Source organism: Anticarsia gemmatalis, chromosome 22, assembly GCF_050436995.1.
Source record: "Anticarsia gemmatalis isolate Benzon Research Colony breed Stoneville strain chromosome 22, ilAntGemm2 primary, whole genome shotgun sequence".
NCBI lineage: Eukaryota > Metazoa > Arthropoda > Insecta > Lepidoptera > Erebidae > Anticarsia > Anticarsia gemmatalis.
In genome coordinates, this window is record NC_134766.1 from 7,531,405 (window position 1) to 7,549,968 (window position 18,564).

Consider the following 18,564-nt stretch of genomic DNA (forward strand, 5'->3'; position numbering starts at 1 on the left):
TAAAATGATTACTACACCCTACACTACATGCTTACTAATACTACAAATGCCAATTTACTCACTACCTACCTATCTATTTGTTTATTCTTCTCTCAAGTTTGCTACACACATATTCGGTAAGTACAGCATAATCAGCCTACCTGGGCTGCAACACTGTATTTGTGTAGATCAGGGCTTCCCAACCTTTTCTTAGTCCGGGACCAGTTTTATATTATTCTTGTTAGCAGGGACCACTATGTTAGTATATTAAAGGTAAAGTGTATTAATCATCCTGAAAATAAAGTCATTCGCGGACCACATTTTGACTTCCGCGGACCACCGGTTTGGAACCACTGGTGTAGATAAACCCTATCGCCGATTGGCACATGCCTAAACAAGTGAGTGGAGTCGGTTTTATTGTTCGATAAGTATTGCCGTACGTGCTGAACCGAATATGTGCAAGCCACATGTACTAAATCATAGCTATATGACTGATCTATAAGCCTTTGATAAATCTGATTCTCATGAAAAAATATGTAATCAGTGGCGTTGCTAAATTAAGGCGGTGGGGCGCGCCGCACCATACCATTTTCTTTTTTTGTGTCCTGTAGTTTATTTTTGTACCACAGCCTCAAACTACTCGGCTACTCCACTGTATGAAAGAAACTTGTTATTGAACATCTTACCGGTAATAGATGGCGTGAGCGTAGCTGCAGGTAAAAACTAGTATTTAGTTTTATTTTCTTACAAAATCATGTTTTGATCTAATTTGAAAATTATACATTTACACATAGGACAGGTATAAACTTAAGTTTTTATCTTAGATTAACATAGGATAGTTTTTACTCACGAGAAATCTTACGCGACCGAAGCCATAGACAGGATGTAGACGGAGGCTAGTTGAATAAAACGACTCGATACATCTAAATATTTATTGTGACTTAACAACAGTGGAGAAGCGATGACGGTGTTTGTGTAAAAGCGCTAGCTACAAATATACTAGTCCATCACCACAAGGCAGATAGGGAAGAACATGTTCCTCATTACAATATGTCCGATATACCGATACACAACTGCGTAGATTTCAACTAGTTATAAAATAATAATAAATTTAACCCATGGCTGTCACACGGTTGGGCAACAGTCTTCCTGAAATGTAACCCTTTACTGTAACACTGCTAGGCAAAGGTTACCTCCCGGAATGAGGGAGAGGTCAGGCCCTGAGTCCATCACGTTGGCCAAGTGCCAGTTGAAGACTTTGCATTCCTTCAAAAGCTGTGTCAAAGAAACTCTCAGGCATGCAAAGTTCCTTCGCGTTTAGTTAAGTATTAATTACACACAACTTGGAAGAATCATTCGTTTATTATCTACGGTTGGAACCAACATTCACTTACATGGAGTCACTTGCGTACACCACTCGGCTATCACTATTCGTATTGCAGTTAAACTTTTTATAGTACGTATTTAAAATTAACATTTAGTCATTGAATCAAGGTCTATTTACCCAGCCAAGTGTAGTGCACATCGAAACCATCATTTATTTGGAATTTAGTAGTTTATAAAGTCTTTACACTCTAAAGTCTTGCTGATTTCGTTTTTAAAGCTATTTGGAATGACCGAAAAGTTTTAAGTTCCCGTTTTCAAATAAACATAAGAGAAATAGGAAGAAGAAATTAAATATAAAATTCGTAATGTTAAAATACACGCAGTTGTATCGTCTCATCTCTTCTAGTTACCCTGACTTACTTTCAGTCTGAAACCGTTTTAAGAGATAACTTAGGTAACGTTACTAAGTTAAGTTTTAAATACATCAAAGGACAAACTGCTTACATTTTAAAAAGTTCATGTTTCAAGGCAACAAAAAAAATTAGGACCTACTGATTTTTTTTAATATTTTGCAAAATGCAAAACAGTTTGTCCTTAGTATCGTCTTTCTAAATTATTATTTCTGAGGAAAACTTTTTACAAATTATTTTAACTGCAATCTTATGATACACACAAAATAAAGTCTTTAAAACTATCGTTGTTTGTACACATAATACTAAATTTCTAAGCGGATCTTAAACGCGTTGAGAATTTTAACGATTCCTTATTTGCTCTCTATAACTCCGGACGTTTAGGATTTGCTGCACACATATTCGGTTCGGCATCAATCGGCCTAGCCGGGCGGCAAAACCGAATATGTGTAAACGAACCCGATCGGCACAAGCCGAACAAGTAGGCGAACCGAATGTGTGTGTAGCAAGCTTACCGTACCTTAAACTTTAAAATTCTTATTGCGTTTAAGATCCGTTTAGCAATTTAATATTATGTAGACACAAAATAGCCTATAAAATCTAGGCCTTTATAATAAAGCTCCATAGATAGTTTACAAAAAGGTTTCAAAGTTTGGAAGGGATAATCCTGTAAGAGGTTGTTTAACTCAATAATCAGCACAAAACAGAAAGAGATAATGGCGTCAACAATTAGAAATCGATTACTTGAACGTATTGTAAAGTAATGTACTTATAATACAAACATACATTTCCATTTACAGCTGTGTATAAATCTGTGCCTTTAGAGAAAAAGGGTATAAGTCCGATTTTGTTAAAAATGGGTTGAGAAATTTGAGTGCACTTATAGACCACTTTTGCAATATTTTTAGTATAAGTTAACCCCTTTTGCACATTACTAACATTTTCATTTTAAAAGATAAACAATATTTGTTTTCGAATCAAAAGAGAATTTTTTTCTGACCATATTGGTAGGTATATTCATTATCTACTTTATCTCATTTTCGACAAAATCGGTCTTATACCCTTTTTCACTAGAGGCACAGAGATGTCATAGACCTTTATTCCACTCTAGGTGGCGGCACCACATGCCATTTTATAGTTCAAATATTAAAAGTATATAACTTTCATATTGGAAATGATGATTTCTCATTTAAGGTATCATATTGCCTAAATTTTTATGTGATCTAAACTTAGCTTAATGTCTACTGGAATTACATTTTTGTTTCTAATTTTAAAGTAATATGCATTTTAGGTGAGTCTCTCCGAATGTATGCACAAACATACAAAAATTTGGAAGTTTGGATTAAGTAATGTCAAACATGGTTTCTTTTGAAATAAATATATCTGTCCGTAAATTAAATAATCTCAATAAATCGGTAGTAATGTTCGTATAATCTCTGCAGTAAAGCTGTGGTAGATCAATGGATGAGATGTCAGACTTGCCAACAAGAAGTCGTGGGTTCGAATCCAGTAAACCCATTCCTAACACAATATTTCAGTTTAACTGGGAACGTTAATGGGGTTGCCAGTATTAAATAATACATACATAAAATCAAATACACAGATATCAAATAACAAATAAATTATAGTAATCTCTAACGAAAATACTTAATTATTAATTTTTAAGTATTCTTGTATGTTTGTGCATACATCAGAGACTTAAAGCAACAATATGTATGGAAAAATACTCTTAACTAAGAGGCACTTTTACTTTGTAATCAATTAAATCTCTTAAGGATTGAGAATGATAATAATATGTTAGCAGTTAAGGTTTCGCTAAACAACTTTGTGGAACTATTGAGGCCATATTATAAGACCCATGGTACGGCATTTTCACTACAGTGTAATTGAATACGCAAAATGAAAACCGACTTCAAAGTAAAACGAGAACATGACCATATCTATACTTAATATTATAAAGCTGAAGAGTTTGTTTGTTTGAACGCGCTAATCTCAGGAACTTCTGGTCCGATTTGAAAAATTATTTCAGTGTTAGATAGTCCATTTATCGAGGAAGGTTATAGGCTATATATCATCACGCTCCTACCAACAGGAGCAGAGTACCAGTAAAAAATGTTACAAAAACGGGGAAAATTTTTAACGCTTATGTAACGCAAGCGAAGTTGCGCGTGTCATCATCAATATATACAAGGTTACGCATTTTTAAGCCTAGCCCAAATAACACTAGGCAAATTTTAATGGAACCCATGGGAAGCACCAGCTTTCAAACAAACAAACAAAAAATCTCCTATGGGAAGAAGGTGAAGAAGACAGACCAGTGAACGTCACTTGGTACGATTCTTACAAACTTCTCTTGCCTCATTCACATCCATACATCTCGTTATACAGTACCGCCGGTTACGAGTACTACGCACCTGACTTTTTGCAATACTTTATTAATATGTTCTGTGTATGTCTTTCTAGGACATCCTCTCCCGTTCTTTATGAAGTCGTTTACAAAAAGACATATCTGGCGATACAAAGTATAGACATGTGCCCTTTTCAAAATTGCGTATTCAATTATTTGTTATAGATTTATAATGTGTATACCTGTCGTGGTGGGTTCGTTTTAAATTAAATGAATACTGGAGATTTTATAAGGTGGCAACTACATAGTAATAATTTCTTTTGCATTGGTCGAACGAAACATATTTTAGTTTATAATAAAAGATATAAATGTACGCATCTTCAAACTGCATTCGGAAAATGAGACCTGCATGAGCAACGAGTCTCACGCAATACAATTGATAGCAGGGCCGCGGAATCATTTAGTTCAATACAACTTTTGCTCAAAAATGCGTACATATTATGTAACTAAAACATACATATACAGCCAACCTGGGTAACTTTAAATCATTTGGGTAACATTGACAGTGGGAATTTGAACTAGTTTCGATGATTTTTTCATATGAAACCAACACAATTGATAAAAGTTTGCAAAACTAAAATAAACCTTTATCATTGTGTTAGTTTCATATGAAAAAAATATCGAAACTAGTTCATATTCCCACTGTCAATGTTACCCAAATGATCCAAGTTACCCAAATTGACCTTACAGAGAAAACTTATATTAACAATTTTGGTCGAAATACTGATCTCTCGTGCGATCACAAAATATACACAATGTCATATATTTATATAATATATACTTATATTAAATAATTACAATGCCTACAACTAAAGTTATTTTGGTTAAAATCAGCAACGTGTTTGTTCCGAATCTCATTTTTACTTAAAACTAAAAAGTATTGTTGTTTTAATTATATTAATAACATTTATTAATTATAAACGGGAATACGATACCTTCTTAGTGCAAATACTTAGTAGAAAGCCTTGTATGCAAGGTTCGCGGCTGGAAGAGGTATGTAAAATCTAAAACATTAGTGTCTCATTGGTTTATTTAGCTGACGGTGGTCTGTTTTATTAAACTAATATAAGCCACCTTATTTTAGTAATAAGCAAAAATACTAATAATGTAGTTTCGGTAAATCCTGCATGCTAAGATTATCTACTAAGTTGTTGGCTTGTTGGACTATAGAGTAAGTAATTTGAGTTAAACCCGCGAACCAACTGCAAATTGGCATATTTTCGTTCACTTAAGAACTATTTAAAGATCTCTCAGGTATGCATGGTTTCCTTACGTTTTTCTTCATAGTTAAAACAAGTGACAATTATTTCAAAGTTAAAATAATTAAAACAACAACAATTAATATCTTAATCCTGTCTAAATATAAAAACAAAATTAGTTTAATTGAGGAATGGGCGATTTGAAATTTAAAAAATCTCATCAACTTTCTAATTCCGCATAATGCTTATAGCAGCTTATAGATAAGTCTCGGATACCGTATCAGGTAGATAAGGTGACAGTTAATGTGATAAACACAATGGTCAAAATTTTACCTGATAAACTAACCAATTCTTATTAAAAAGTAATAATTCTGTCAGTTTTCCACATGATAAGTTAACCGTAACTTATCCAGCAGTCGTGAAAGGGCCACATGTTACACGATTTTTATTGGAAATAGTTCATAGTTTAAAATCTAACATATTTTTTTTTTATTAGGTGTTTGGAAATTCATTCGCATACTCATGTAATATAACATTATCTTTAAATGTTGATTAAGATAAGGGTTAGAACATACATATAACATAAAAATAAGTTAGTATACACCTACAGATCTTTTAAAAAAGAGATATTCTTAACTAAAATGACTGCGAGAACAGTTTTCCTGAAGTTTTTTACGGTCGACGTGTATTATATATACTCTGCGTTTTAGGTAGATGGGTGTCCAAACGAAGCAGATACCTAGTCTGCCGGCTTACTTTTGACAGAAAAATCATCATTCTCACAATCAACTTATCAACTAAAAGCCAGCTTTTAACTTACAGATAAGTCTATGATAGCGTAATTGATAGATAACGAGAAAATTTACCAAGAAAACATGAAAAACTATCAGTCAAAATTTCACTTGTTAAGCTATCCAGTACTTATCTAGAAGATAAACCGGCAGTTAAAACATATAATCTCCATACTAATACTGTTTTAAATAAAGAGAAGTCTATCGCCCCATCCCTCAATCTGTCGGTCAAAGCTGGTAGGTAATGTTTGAAACAGCCGGGCAATTACTAGATCGTCTAATGGAAAATTTTGTAACTAATTTTAGTTGAAAAAAGACATGCTCTCTGTCTACCCCTATGACAAAAAGGCGTGATTTTATGTATGTATTTAAATAACAATTGTCAAAATTATGACAATAGATACAAACATACACAAAATCACAACTTTTTCTTAAGAAGGTAGGCAGAGACCTAAAGATTACTGGATTAAATCGGTAAACATACATACATAATTACGCCTTTTTCCCATAGGGGTAGGCAGAGACCAAAGAAAATAGGTAATTACACAATTAAAATTATTGATAAGCAGACAATCGTTATCAAAGTAATAATTGCATTGATCTATCTCTCAGAAACAAAAAGCATTATTTTTCAACATTACCCAAACTTATCAACAAAATATACTTAAGATAGAACCAAGAACTGGTTTTAAACATATTAAACATAGACAATACGTGCCATAAACCCTTGAAATAAAGAGGTACACAGATGAAAGAAATATCACTGGGATATGTAAAATAGGGGGTCCGGAATTATCATGACAATTATAATAAGTTATTAGTTAGCCAGTTGCGCTCACCGGTCGGTAATCGATCTGTGGGTTAAGCAACCCTTGGCGCGGTCACTCCATAGATGGGTGACCGCATAGTGGTATTTGAACTGGGCGTTTCCGTGCTTCGGAGGGCACGTTGAAAGTCGGTCCCGGTTGTTATCTACTACGTTAACAGTCGTAAAGCCACGTCAAAGGCCTGCGGGCGGCTTGAACAACTTTGACCACTAACCACACGATAAGAAGAAGTTAAGTTATTATTAATAACTCTAGTCTTAGAGGCTTATAAGAGATGATAAAGGGGAAGTAGCTAAGTAACAATAGATGCGCGAATGGATCACCCAGGTTAAGCTACGCTTGCCGAGGATGATCAGTGGATGGGTGACCATATTACACTGAGTTTCTCTGTGTTTTACGACACGTTAAATTGAGTGTTTTCAGAGATCTTTGACAACCGTTAACTGTAGTCAGAAGCTTGAAAGTCTGACAACTAGTCTTGCTGCGATGTATCGTGTTATAACCAAGGTAACTGGGATGTGGAGGTCCGATAGGCAGTCGCTCCATGTGAAAACAGTGGTATCCAGCTGCATCCGGTGAGACTGGAAGCCGACTCCAATATAGTCGGAAAAAAGGCTAGGCTGATGATGATTTGAATTATACAGTAATTATAAAGAAAATAATTATCAAGATTTTCATTATTGATGATAATTTTAACATTCCGAACCCCGAAAACAGCTAAGACAGAAATCGAAAAGTAAAATTTCATTTTACAAAATATCTTTTAGCTACTATTGTGTACAATCTTTATAAAAATAACATAACTATTTGTGAAATAATAACAACATGATGTACTTTACTTTTCGTAATAATAATTATTATTTAGGTATTATTAATTTCTAATAAGGAACGGTAATTGCATTGAAGCATTTTATCGTAACAAGTTATTTAGTTTATAGTAAAAAAAATAATTGCAAATCCGTCTGAAGGTGGCGGAGAAATCTGTCAAGATACATTAAAAAATAAGTTTCTTAAATATGTCAATTTGTTTTGTAAAAAATAACTGATATTTAAAGTAAAAAAGCGACTGTCCCACTGCTGGCCAAGGGTCTCCCATTGGAATAAGGGAGAGGTAAGTCCTTAAGTCCACTACGTAAAGTGTGGGATGGGACAATTCTTTAAAATGGAATTAATGTATCCACTCAAACGTCCGTGGAGGGTATTGTAAAATAATTATGGATACTTTAGTCTCCACGGACGTTTGAGGGGGTATTTAATTGATTTTATCTTATCTTAGGGGTGGGGGTGCCAGTTAATGCCTGGCTGACACTTCGACCATTCCTGATCCTTTGTGTCACCCCCTCCTTCGCTACTCAAGACGTTGGAGGGGGGAGGGGGGGGGGGAGACCAAAACTTAACAATTATGCTCTGCACCTCATCGTAAGTAGCCTGTAGTCTTCTGATTTAGGATTTTACTTTTAACTATAAACTAAACAACTTGTTTCAGGAGTGTGGGTGGATCAAATTAAAATGTGAAGTTTTGTGACAGTTCGTCACTGGTAAGAGGATACGTAACTGGAACAATTTGCACTACATTGTTAGCCAAAATGGCTGCATTATTGTCATTATTAAGTATTTAATTGTATTACTAGCTTCTGAACGTGACATCAACTGATTGAAAAGATTTCGTGACAAAAATATTGCACAATATAAACTATTCTGCAATATAATTAATCACCGATAGGCGGTCATGATCCTGGTTATAAACTATCTGTATTGCTAGTTCTATCAAAATTTGCTCAGTTGTTTCATACGTTGAATATTTAGTCAACATTAATTTTAGACAACATTCTGTTAAGCTTTCATAGCTAAATTGCTGTACCAATTTTGTTAAAATTTAGAACAGTCATAAAGACCCTGGGATTAACACAATAAGCTATTTTTATGCAAGCAGAACTATCAAGTGTATGTATATTTGTTACTCAATTACATCAAAACTACTGAACAGATTTAGAGAAAATTTGCAACATTCACTTTTCAGACAGTCACGTTTAAAAGCCAATACATAAAATAATAAGTCACAAATACCTCACATTTAACACATTAGTTCCGATTATGATAGATATGTATGAACGCGTACATAATGTTGTTTCTGTTATGTTACTAGCACGCATTGTCGTCTAAGAGTCAATCTGACCTCTGCTTTATGTAGAAACAGCTTATTCTGAAGTGGTCACACATCTGTCTCACCTGTGGAGAAAATAATATGTGAGGAAAGTACTTGAAAAACATACATACATAACATAATTTGCACTTCGGACAGCAAGGTTTCGGGTACGAATCCCGAATACAGCGACATCTAATGGAACGAGCGCACAAACCACCAACTCGCAGAGTGACTGACGTCACAAGTCCTGAATCGCGCTATCAAAGTTTGCACTGCAATTCACTATATATACAAGTTCCCGACTACAACAGTCGGGCAGCCTAGGCGCACCAGGAATGATCACCTAGCCTGGTCGGAGGATCCTCCCTTTGTGTTGGGACACCTCGTTCTTCCACAATTAAACATCTATATAACACAGTTAATTAGTTGATGTCCCACAAAACTACCGACGCAGTTAATTAATTAATTAGTGGACAAATCTTTGTGTGATGAGCACGAGTATTTGTTCTGAGCCTGGATGTCAATTTATCTATATAAGTATGTATTTAGAAGTATTTATGTATGTTTATCAGTTATTTGGTTACCATAGTACAAGCTCTGCTTAGTTTGGAATCAAATGACCGTGTGTGAGTTGTCCAATTATATTTATTTATTTATTTAATTTCATCTCAGTTGAAAGTAAGAGAAGGCTGATGGTGTACTCACCACACAGCTGCCATAATGCACATGTGCGGCGACACTCAGAGCCGTGATGAGGTAGAACGCGGGCAGCTCGAGGTGCGGGAACATCATTGACGAGACAGCACAGCCGGTCAGCGGCCATAACAACCAGTTGATCGCGTCACAGCGCTGGTTGCTCATCTGACTCACTATGAGACGACACTGCGGACAAAACACATGGTAATAAGTAAAATAGTCAGCAGATATGTGTAAAGTCCCGCCTCCCTCTATTTCCCCGATTTCTATATCACTAACCCGCATGCCGTTCACTGTCCTTATTTCTCATATAAAAATCCTTTTAATCGTAAAAACCCAAGAATCAACCCAAATCTGTTTACAGCAACAAAACCAAGGTAATAAATAAGTAAAATGCTGGTTTTTTTTGCAGTTTCTGAAGATTGCTAATTGATCTTTTCAACCATGGATATTTTTTGCAATAAATAAATGTATTAGAAATTATTGAGCCATGAAAACCGTTTGTTGGTTATTCAGGTGTTCCTTGAAATTGTCGATTTCTGTTAGTTTTTGTTGAATACCATGTACTTACAGCCACATTACTGAACAACGTGCCGCACAGTAGGAACATAGCTCTCAGGTCGTAGTCCGGTAGCACAGTAGACTTGTGCACCCATACTGAACAGACCATAAACACTGTTAGGAAAGACCACAGTGGTCTAAGCGCTTCTGTCGGACTACGCATCTTGCCTGTACGCAGTTTGTATGACCTGCAAGAGAAATGCAAAATAAAACACTTGTTTTAGAAAAAGATACATGTACTGATCCTGTGGTATGGACAGTAGCGAGCCACTGTCGATCAAGAGGTCTCAGGTTCGGTTTTTGAGTGAAAAGCGATAATAATTTTCTAACAAACACATAACTTAGAAATGTTATTAGTGTGCTACATTGAATTCACGACCACTACAACTACAAGAGGAAGGAGATTCTCAATCTATCTGTATTTTTATTGTGTTTTAAATTTAATTAGAATCAGTTCAGTAGATTTTCCGGAGTTTTTAAAAGAATAACAAACAAACGACAAACTTTCCCGTTTGTACATTTTTGAAAGATAAATTAGAAATTACCAATCAGTACTAGCCTGACCAGGGAATCGAGCCTGGGACCTCACAATCAGCAGTCATTTAAACTGGCCACATAGACGGCCTTTATTTAACACAGGGTTCCCAACCTTTTCTTGGACCGGGACCAATTTTATATTATTTTGGTTAGCAGGGACCACTATGTAAGTATATTAAAATTAAAGTGCAATAATCGTCCTGAAAATTATAAATTTCAAAATCATTCAATGACGATGCATTTTAAGGTAAAATGCGTGTTTGCGTTAATTTCCGTTTAATGTATTAAACATTAAACATGCAACGCGAGAGTTTAAAAGTTATGATTCAAGGACCATATTTTGAGTTTCACGGACATTTACAAGAATCATACTTACTTATATATATTGTAAAGTGCGACTGGTAAATTGGTGACCACTCCGGTCGCGTAGATGAGCACCTCGAACGCATTCGCAAGAGTATAACTAGCGAATATAAACCGCTTGTAAAATCCCGTGCCTTTTACACCAGTCCAAAGGAAGAATGCCGTTGATGCCTGAAAGTAAAAGAATAACAAATAATAATTAACACATTAATGTTCCACTGCTGGGCAAGGGTCTCCTCCCGTAATAAGGGAAGGGTTAGGCCTATAGTCCACCACGCTGGCCGATTGCGGGTTGGGGACTTTGCATACCATCAAGAACTGTTCTTAAGAATTCTCAGGCATGCAAAGTTGCATCACGATGCTTTCCTTCGCCGCTGGAGCAAGTGATAATTATTTCTAATACACACATAACTTCGAAAAGTCATTGGTGTGTTGCCTCGGGTTCGAACCTGCGACCACTTGTGTGGGAGGTATCAACTTATACCACTCGCCTTATTGGGGCCTTACTGGTACTATGTATTATAATCCATACTAATATTATAAATGCTAAAGTAACTCTGTCCGTCTGTCTGTCTGTTACTCAATCACGCCTAAACTACTGAAACATTTTGCATGAAATTGAAATTTGGTATAAAGGTATTTTAATACCCGAGAAAGGACATAGGCTACTTTTTACCCCGGGAAAATGACACATAATGGGAAAATTAAGGTGGCGGACGAAGTCGCGGGTAAAAGCTAGTCTAATATACATTTAAAAAAAAACAATACCACTTGTCTGACCCCGGCATCAAACCGGAGACTGCGTGATGAGCCATATTATACTACCGGCTAGACAGTTTCGTTATTAACAGTAAACAAAATGCGCAACCTGCGCCGAAACGTTAGGCATTTTAAGGTAAAATACGTGTTCACGTTAATTCCCGTATTCTATTATACATTAAATGCGTAAACAGTCTGAATCATAATTTTTATTATACAATTCTAATAGATAAAATGTATTAGTATTGATAATGAAAAAATCTACGTTTCCTCAATAAAGATAAAGCCAATACAAGCACAGATTGAACTAGACATACGAACATACAATAAATTATGATAATTTATTATTTACAATATAACTCGGTCAAGGATTTATTTTGTTAACCCAATTATTTTTATGATAAATTTCCGCGTTTATCTTAAGAAGGCAGAGATTTTTATTATAAAAATCACTGTATAACTAACCAATCAGAATTTACACTATTTCACAAGCTTAGCTTGGAATAATGACCGAGTGTGAGTTGTCCAACAATATTTATTTATTTGATTTAAAACTAGGCAGAGCTTCTACTATGGTAACCAAATAACTGATAAAAATATTATCTATATAAATACATACTTATAAAGATTATTTTACAACCAGGTTCAGAACAGATACTCATGCTCATCACACAAATATTTGTCCTGGGTGGGATTCGAACCCACCACACGCGGCGCTACAGTTATAGTGACGAGGTGACCACGTTAACCACTGTGCCAAACGGTAACCGGTTTTAATCAAAACAGTATATATTTGATACGCACAATTAATTATTAGCGCGCAACCACTTTCCGATTTCACTGTAAACTTGAACAGAGTTTTATTTCGTGATAGCATGAATTATGGTCAAATTAATCAATACTCGCGGCTTTGCCCGCTATAAAAGATTATTTTACAAATAAACCTGTTTCAATTGTACAGTTACCATTTCTGGTGAATCGCTCTAAATATTAGTGAAAACCGCATGAAAATCCGTTTAATAGGTTTGAGATTTTCGCGAACAGGCAGACGTGGCGAGACGATTTCAACTTATAATATTCATAATATTAACTGTATAAACAGAGGCTGAAAACGTTCCAAGTTTGATTCTTAGCGGCAGTAGACTTTATAACTACTGCTCGCTCGATCTGTCTGTCTGTCTGTATCTCCTAAACGGATGGACGGATTTTGATGCGACTTTTATATTTTATTATAAATTTTGCAGTGCTTTTATAAAAGTACACGTTATTTTAGGAGGCCGTTTCGGAATATCTCGACCGGTCTTGTCGAATATACTACTCGTATATTATTAGTCGCACTTACCCACATACTGAAGTCATAACCCCATGGCAAGAACAAAACACCAGTATTGTACTTTTCCCAATGACTAATGTAGAAATTGAGAAGGAGATTCCACATCACATAGTATATTCTGAAACAACAAAACATTACAATTTACGGTAGACTGCATAAAGTAAGGAACTTTATACAATCGAACCATCACTTTTAATAAAAACATACGGGGTCAATTGAGTAAACTTGTGAGTAAGTATAGTGCATAAGCATAGAGAATATTATAAATGCGAAAGTAACTGTCTGTCTGTCTGTTACTCAATCACACCTAAACTACTGAACCAATTTGCATGAAATTTGGTATGGAGATATTTTGATACCCGAGAAAGGACATAGGCTATATATCATCACGCTACGACCATTAGGAGCGGAGTAGCAACAAATATTACAAAAACGGGGAAAATTATGACCCGTGTCTCTTCGGTGACGCAAGCGAAGTTGCGCGGGTCAGCTAGTACTATATAAAACATACATGTTTTCAATCAATCATCTTGATGAAACCTTCCATACCTAAGTTCTTTAATGCCGTTTTTGTAGGTGAACTTGCCAACCCGCTCTTGGCCAGCGTGGTGGACTTAAGACCTAACATACATACGTGAACCGAAATTGAGGTAGACCATAAGGCAGATGGCACGATCTTACAGTGTCTGTAGGACCAGCTTGGAGGGATTGCACAAGGTAGGAAATTTTCTAAAGTCTTTGTCCTTTTTTTTCGTCAGGGAAACCAATCGGGGTCGCTTCAAAAGGTCGACCCACCGGCTAGGTCCCCGTCGCACTGGGACTGCGCAAACGGAGTATGTGGTCCGCCGTAGAGCTCACTAAAAACCTGGCGAGTGTCCAACCACTTCCGTAAAGACGTGCGCCGGGATAACCGCTATAAGCTAGTACCGCAAGACGCACGCCGTGCGCGGCTCGCCCCCCTGCAGGGAGCCCCTACCTTGGGTGATGCCGCCTGGGTGAATAGTGACGGCATCAAACACCATAGACGATGGACGTGGCACCACCCGCCCATCACCTATCTTGGGAGGAGTCTTTGCCCTGGGACACAAATGAGGGCTGAACAAAAAAATACTGACCTTATAGGTGGTATGGAGTAGTCAGAGCGTCCAAATATGGAGTACAGACAGGCGGGTATGAAGAATACCGTGTAGGAGTCCAGGCCGTGGTCGAACAGCTCCCCCAGAGGCCCTGAGGTCTGCGTCCGCCGGGCTTGCTTGCCATCGATACCGTCTATAATTAATTACATAAGAGTTAATACAAGTCTCGTTTAGACGGCCTACCGCCAACGTTTTTTTTTTACTCTTTTTTTTTATTAGGAGCTTTTAGCTGTAAGATAATACAACCATGTCAGCTCCATCATACCCTAATTCGATTAATACACCGGACCCTAAAAAGCGTAAGTATTAAAATAATGTTAAAGAAAGTAGGAAAAAACATACAACTTACCTAAAGTGTAAGCGAGAAAGAGGAACACTCCAATAGCGTACCACAGTGACTGCGGAATGACTTCCACATGGCCGTTCAAGGGAGACTCAGTCACCGTCTCGTTGAGGGTCGTGCTGGCTGCGTAGTAGTCATAGTCGTAGTACGAAAGCAGGAGGAAGTTCAACACGATGAGGAGAAACCCGCCGAATGTTAGCACGTTGGGAGCTACCCATTTTGGTACGAACTGTGAAACAAAAGATCATTTAAATAATGTCCGCCTGGCCGATAATCGGCTTGCCATCGGAACATTTTGTATCAAAATCTCATCAGCGCCTCTAGCGGGCAACATAGGAATTACTTTTGCTTTATGTCAAACCATCGATACTCGATAGTATCGAATGTATAGAACCTCTCTTAACAATCAAGTAGTATTAGATGGAATAAAAAAAATCAATAAAATAAATTTTTGGTGAAATAATATACGTATGCATGTTTCAGAATATAGTTCCGAAAGATTGAATATATTCAGCGACTTTTGTAGTTGACTGTATACCTGACATAGACTGCTAAGTTAACCTTAATACCTTTTATTTTTACACCATACATAAGGCTTCGCTAGCACTTGTATAAATATATTTCCAAGGTCAAAGCACAAAACGGAATTATAACGGTGACCCTCCTGATAAAGTAGACAGCAAAATGTCTGATAAGTTTTCAAAATACATACACAAACACTACACAGGAAAATGGACTTTAAGACTTGAACATAAGGTGGAGAATATTTTCGATGTACGTCTCCGATGGTGTCTGATAAGAATCGTACGATATTTGTTTTAATTCATTGTTGTTGAAAATGTTCTAAGAAGATGTTTATCAATTTCCTTAACGTGAAAGGAAGTTTTGTAGATCAATCTATCAGCCTAGCCTTTTCTTCAACTTATTTTTAAAGACTACTCTAAGAATCGCTCTTGTGCCGCGAGGACAAAAAACATACAAACAACGGACACAAAGTACAACCAGACCCGAAACAATGATTTATGGATCGTACAAATAATTGACCCGTGTGGGAATCGAACCCACGACCTCCCGACACAATGGTAGCTGCTCAATACCAGTATATTAAATAGAGTGACTGCCTGTCGGATCTCCTGTCAGCGTCAACCCAGTTACCTGGGTTATAACACGATACCTTTCAAGACTGGTTGTCGATCTGCTTCGAACTACTGCTAACGATTGTCATAGATCTTTGAAAATAATTTCTACATTACCTTACCCCTCCCTCATTACGAGAGACCATTGCCCAACAATGGGACATTAATGGGTTACATTTAATTATTTATAATGCGAAAGTGCATAATTCACGTTCCTAATTCTTATACTATATGTATATTTTTACACGCGAAAGCTATGACGCGCCATTTCTGTGTAGATTTTGATGAAAATTGTCATGCTGATAGATTCATAGTTTATAATCAGTCAAAGGCAAGTCAAGTTATATAAGAAAGAGTACTAGTTACGGTATAAAAATAACTTAGGCTAATAAAAATCAATATATAATCATAACTTTATTCACAATGTTAACGACGTAAAAGTCTTGAATTAAAAATCCATGTGGTATTTACTTATCGTAAATAATCACATGGCGAAGTTGCCAGTATTCAGGCTGTAATGTATGTTATTTTAACTAAGGAGTATGTACATCAAATAATTATTTAATTTGGACATGCCTTTACCAATTACATAAATGTATATTATACTAGCCGTCGCCCATTATTTCGTCCATGTGACATTTCTAGGTAATAAAACTGAGTATGACATTTTAGTTAAAATCTGTTCAGCTTATTTGTGAAAGAGTCACAAACATACAGCCATCCTCACAAACCTTTGTATCAATAATATTAGTAGGATAGGATTACTGGCCATCCTGTATGACAAGATGTATGTATATGAATGAAACAAAAGAAGTTTGTAGGGATAGGCAAATGGAGTTATTTGGTCTATGCAGGGCCCAAGAGAAAACATGATGTAAATAAATATGAACGAATTTTTACCACATTTATGTTTTGGTAATTGTGGTTTCCTCCTCAATAAAATAATTCACTCCCTAGGTTTGAAGCTCACAGGAGAAAAATATATGTGAGCGCATTTAGCAAGAAGACTTGGTATCAACATATCTAGCTTATTTAAAAACCAATATTCCTAAAACATAAACGGTAATGAAACATTGAATGCACATATTTGAATTATCTTTATAAATAAATAAAGCTAGGCAGTTAGGGTAAAATTCTTATTTTTATTAAACCTTACCTCCACAACTTTGTTCCAAAAAGGATGCATTACATAGACACTCAGCGGGCTGGTGTCTATTGCCATGTACTGAAAAAAAAAAGAAGAATAAATCTCGTGTGCACTGATGTCACTGATTTTCAGTCAATAATTCAGCTGTATTTATTATAGTATGTATCATACAAGCCTATAATTTAATTTTATTTAACAAGACATCTTTTCAAATAAAAAGAAAAACAGACAAAATCTGTCCTTTAGGATGGAAAAAGAGTATGAAATTATAACTCAGCTGTGTCACTGAGCAGTGTATATATATAGAAATTCTTTCCATATTTATAGATACCTTCCTATTGGATGGACTAACTAACATTTTAGAAGAAAATACATACTCCATATTTTTTGTTACTTGTTTCTTTAAATAAACACAATAAGAAAGAGATGTACGAAAGTAATAGGTAGCTACTGTTATATTAAAGTTAGCATCATGTTTCATAGAAGAAATTCCAAATATTTACTTTATTGTTAATAAATTAAAGTTACCAAAGAATATTAAAATTTTCGTTCATTTATTTATCTTTGGTTATTTTTGCGTGTTCATCATTAGAATGTGTCTAATAATAGCTAAAACTTAATTTCTACATGCCACTGCATAAAATGAACATTTTTAAGTGCTCATTAATCATTACATGTTACAAACAATGAGTCACCACTATTTATATTATGTGTTTTAATTACGGCAGTCATCTTAATATACATAATTTGTCAATTTAAACGACTTCCGTGTAAATATGTTGCGTAAAAAAATCAATAGTTTTAGGTTAAGTTTATCACAATGGTTTACACTCAAAATCAAGTTTTACATCAATATTACACATTTAATACACTTTAGTCTCCAATAGTTTGAATAACGCGTTGTTTTCTACGATATTACAAACATACATACCTTATAATTATCGAAACCTTCAAGGTGTTCGCGGCCGAGGTATTTGTAATTGAACATTTTCACTTTTTACGATAATAACACACTACTAAATTAATAAAATAATGTTAATTAAACTCTTCTAACTATATATGCACCTTTCATATAATACATTTTTGGTTCCTTGATATTTTAATGTGTAAAAAAATAAACGCACTTCACGACAGCCGCAGTTTGGGTGGCTGACGTTTGACTTTTGACAATTTCAATTCGGCTTGCTTGACAATTACAGAAATCTTGTTACCAACTGTAAAAATTTGGTTGATGTAGTAAAAATAAGAATAAATGTAGGCAGGTACCTAGTTTGTATTATACTATTGCAGTATTATTTTGTACAAGATACGTAATTATTCTTAAAATTACACAATGCTTGTGCAGAGCACATGCTCAACTGTCAAATTGTTGAATTATATTATTCGTTAATGAGTTGTAACCTCTTGGCATTATTATGTGATGACCTTATTTGATGTTAAAACAACAAAGTTGACCTATTAATTGATA

General features: G+C 35.5%; 1 protein-coding gene across 1 annotated transcript; it reads right to left on the reverse strand.

The window, feature by feature from the left end:
* Window positions 1-897: 897 nt before the first annotated feature.
* On the reverse strand, window positions 898-18,293 carry LOC142982496 (ethanolaminephosphotransferase 1-like). Its single transcript, XM_076128974.1, has 9 exons — window positions 18,028-18,293; window positions 17,106-17,174; window positions 14,820-15,042; window positions 14,450-14,603; window positions 13,344-13,452; window positions 11,256-11,413; window positions 10,353-10,530; window positions 9,791-9,967; window positions 898-9,168 (listed from the first exon to the last, which is right to left on the reverse strand). Exons 1-9 carry the CDS (start codon window positions 18,082-18,084, stop codon window positions 9,106-9,108), a joined length of 1,188 nt encoding a protein of 395 aa, XP_075985089.1. The 5' UTR covers window positions 18,085-18,293; the 3' UTR covers window positions 898-9,105.
* Between the last annotated feature and the right edge of the window lie 271 nt (window positions 18,294-18,564).

Coding starts and splice junctions, on each gene's coding strand:
- LOC142982496 (XM_076128974.1), bottom strand. CDS start 18,084: ATGTTCAATTACAAATACCTCGGCCGCGAACACCTTGAAGGTTTCGAT. Junction 17,175..18,027: donor AAGGTTTCGATAATTATAAG/GTATGTATGTTT, acceptor TTTTTTTTTCAG/TACATGGCAATAGACACCAG. Junction 14,604..14,819: donor CTTTCTCGCTTACACTTTAG/GTAAGTTGTATG, acceptor AATTAATTATAG/ACGGTATCGATGGCAAGCAA.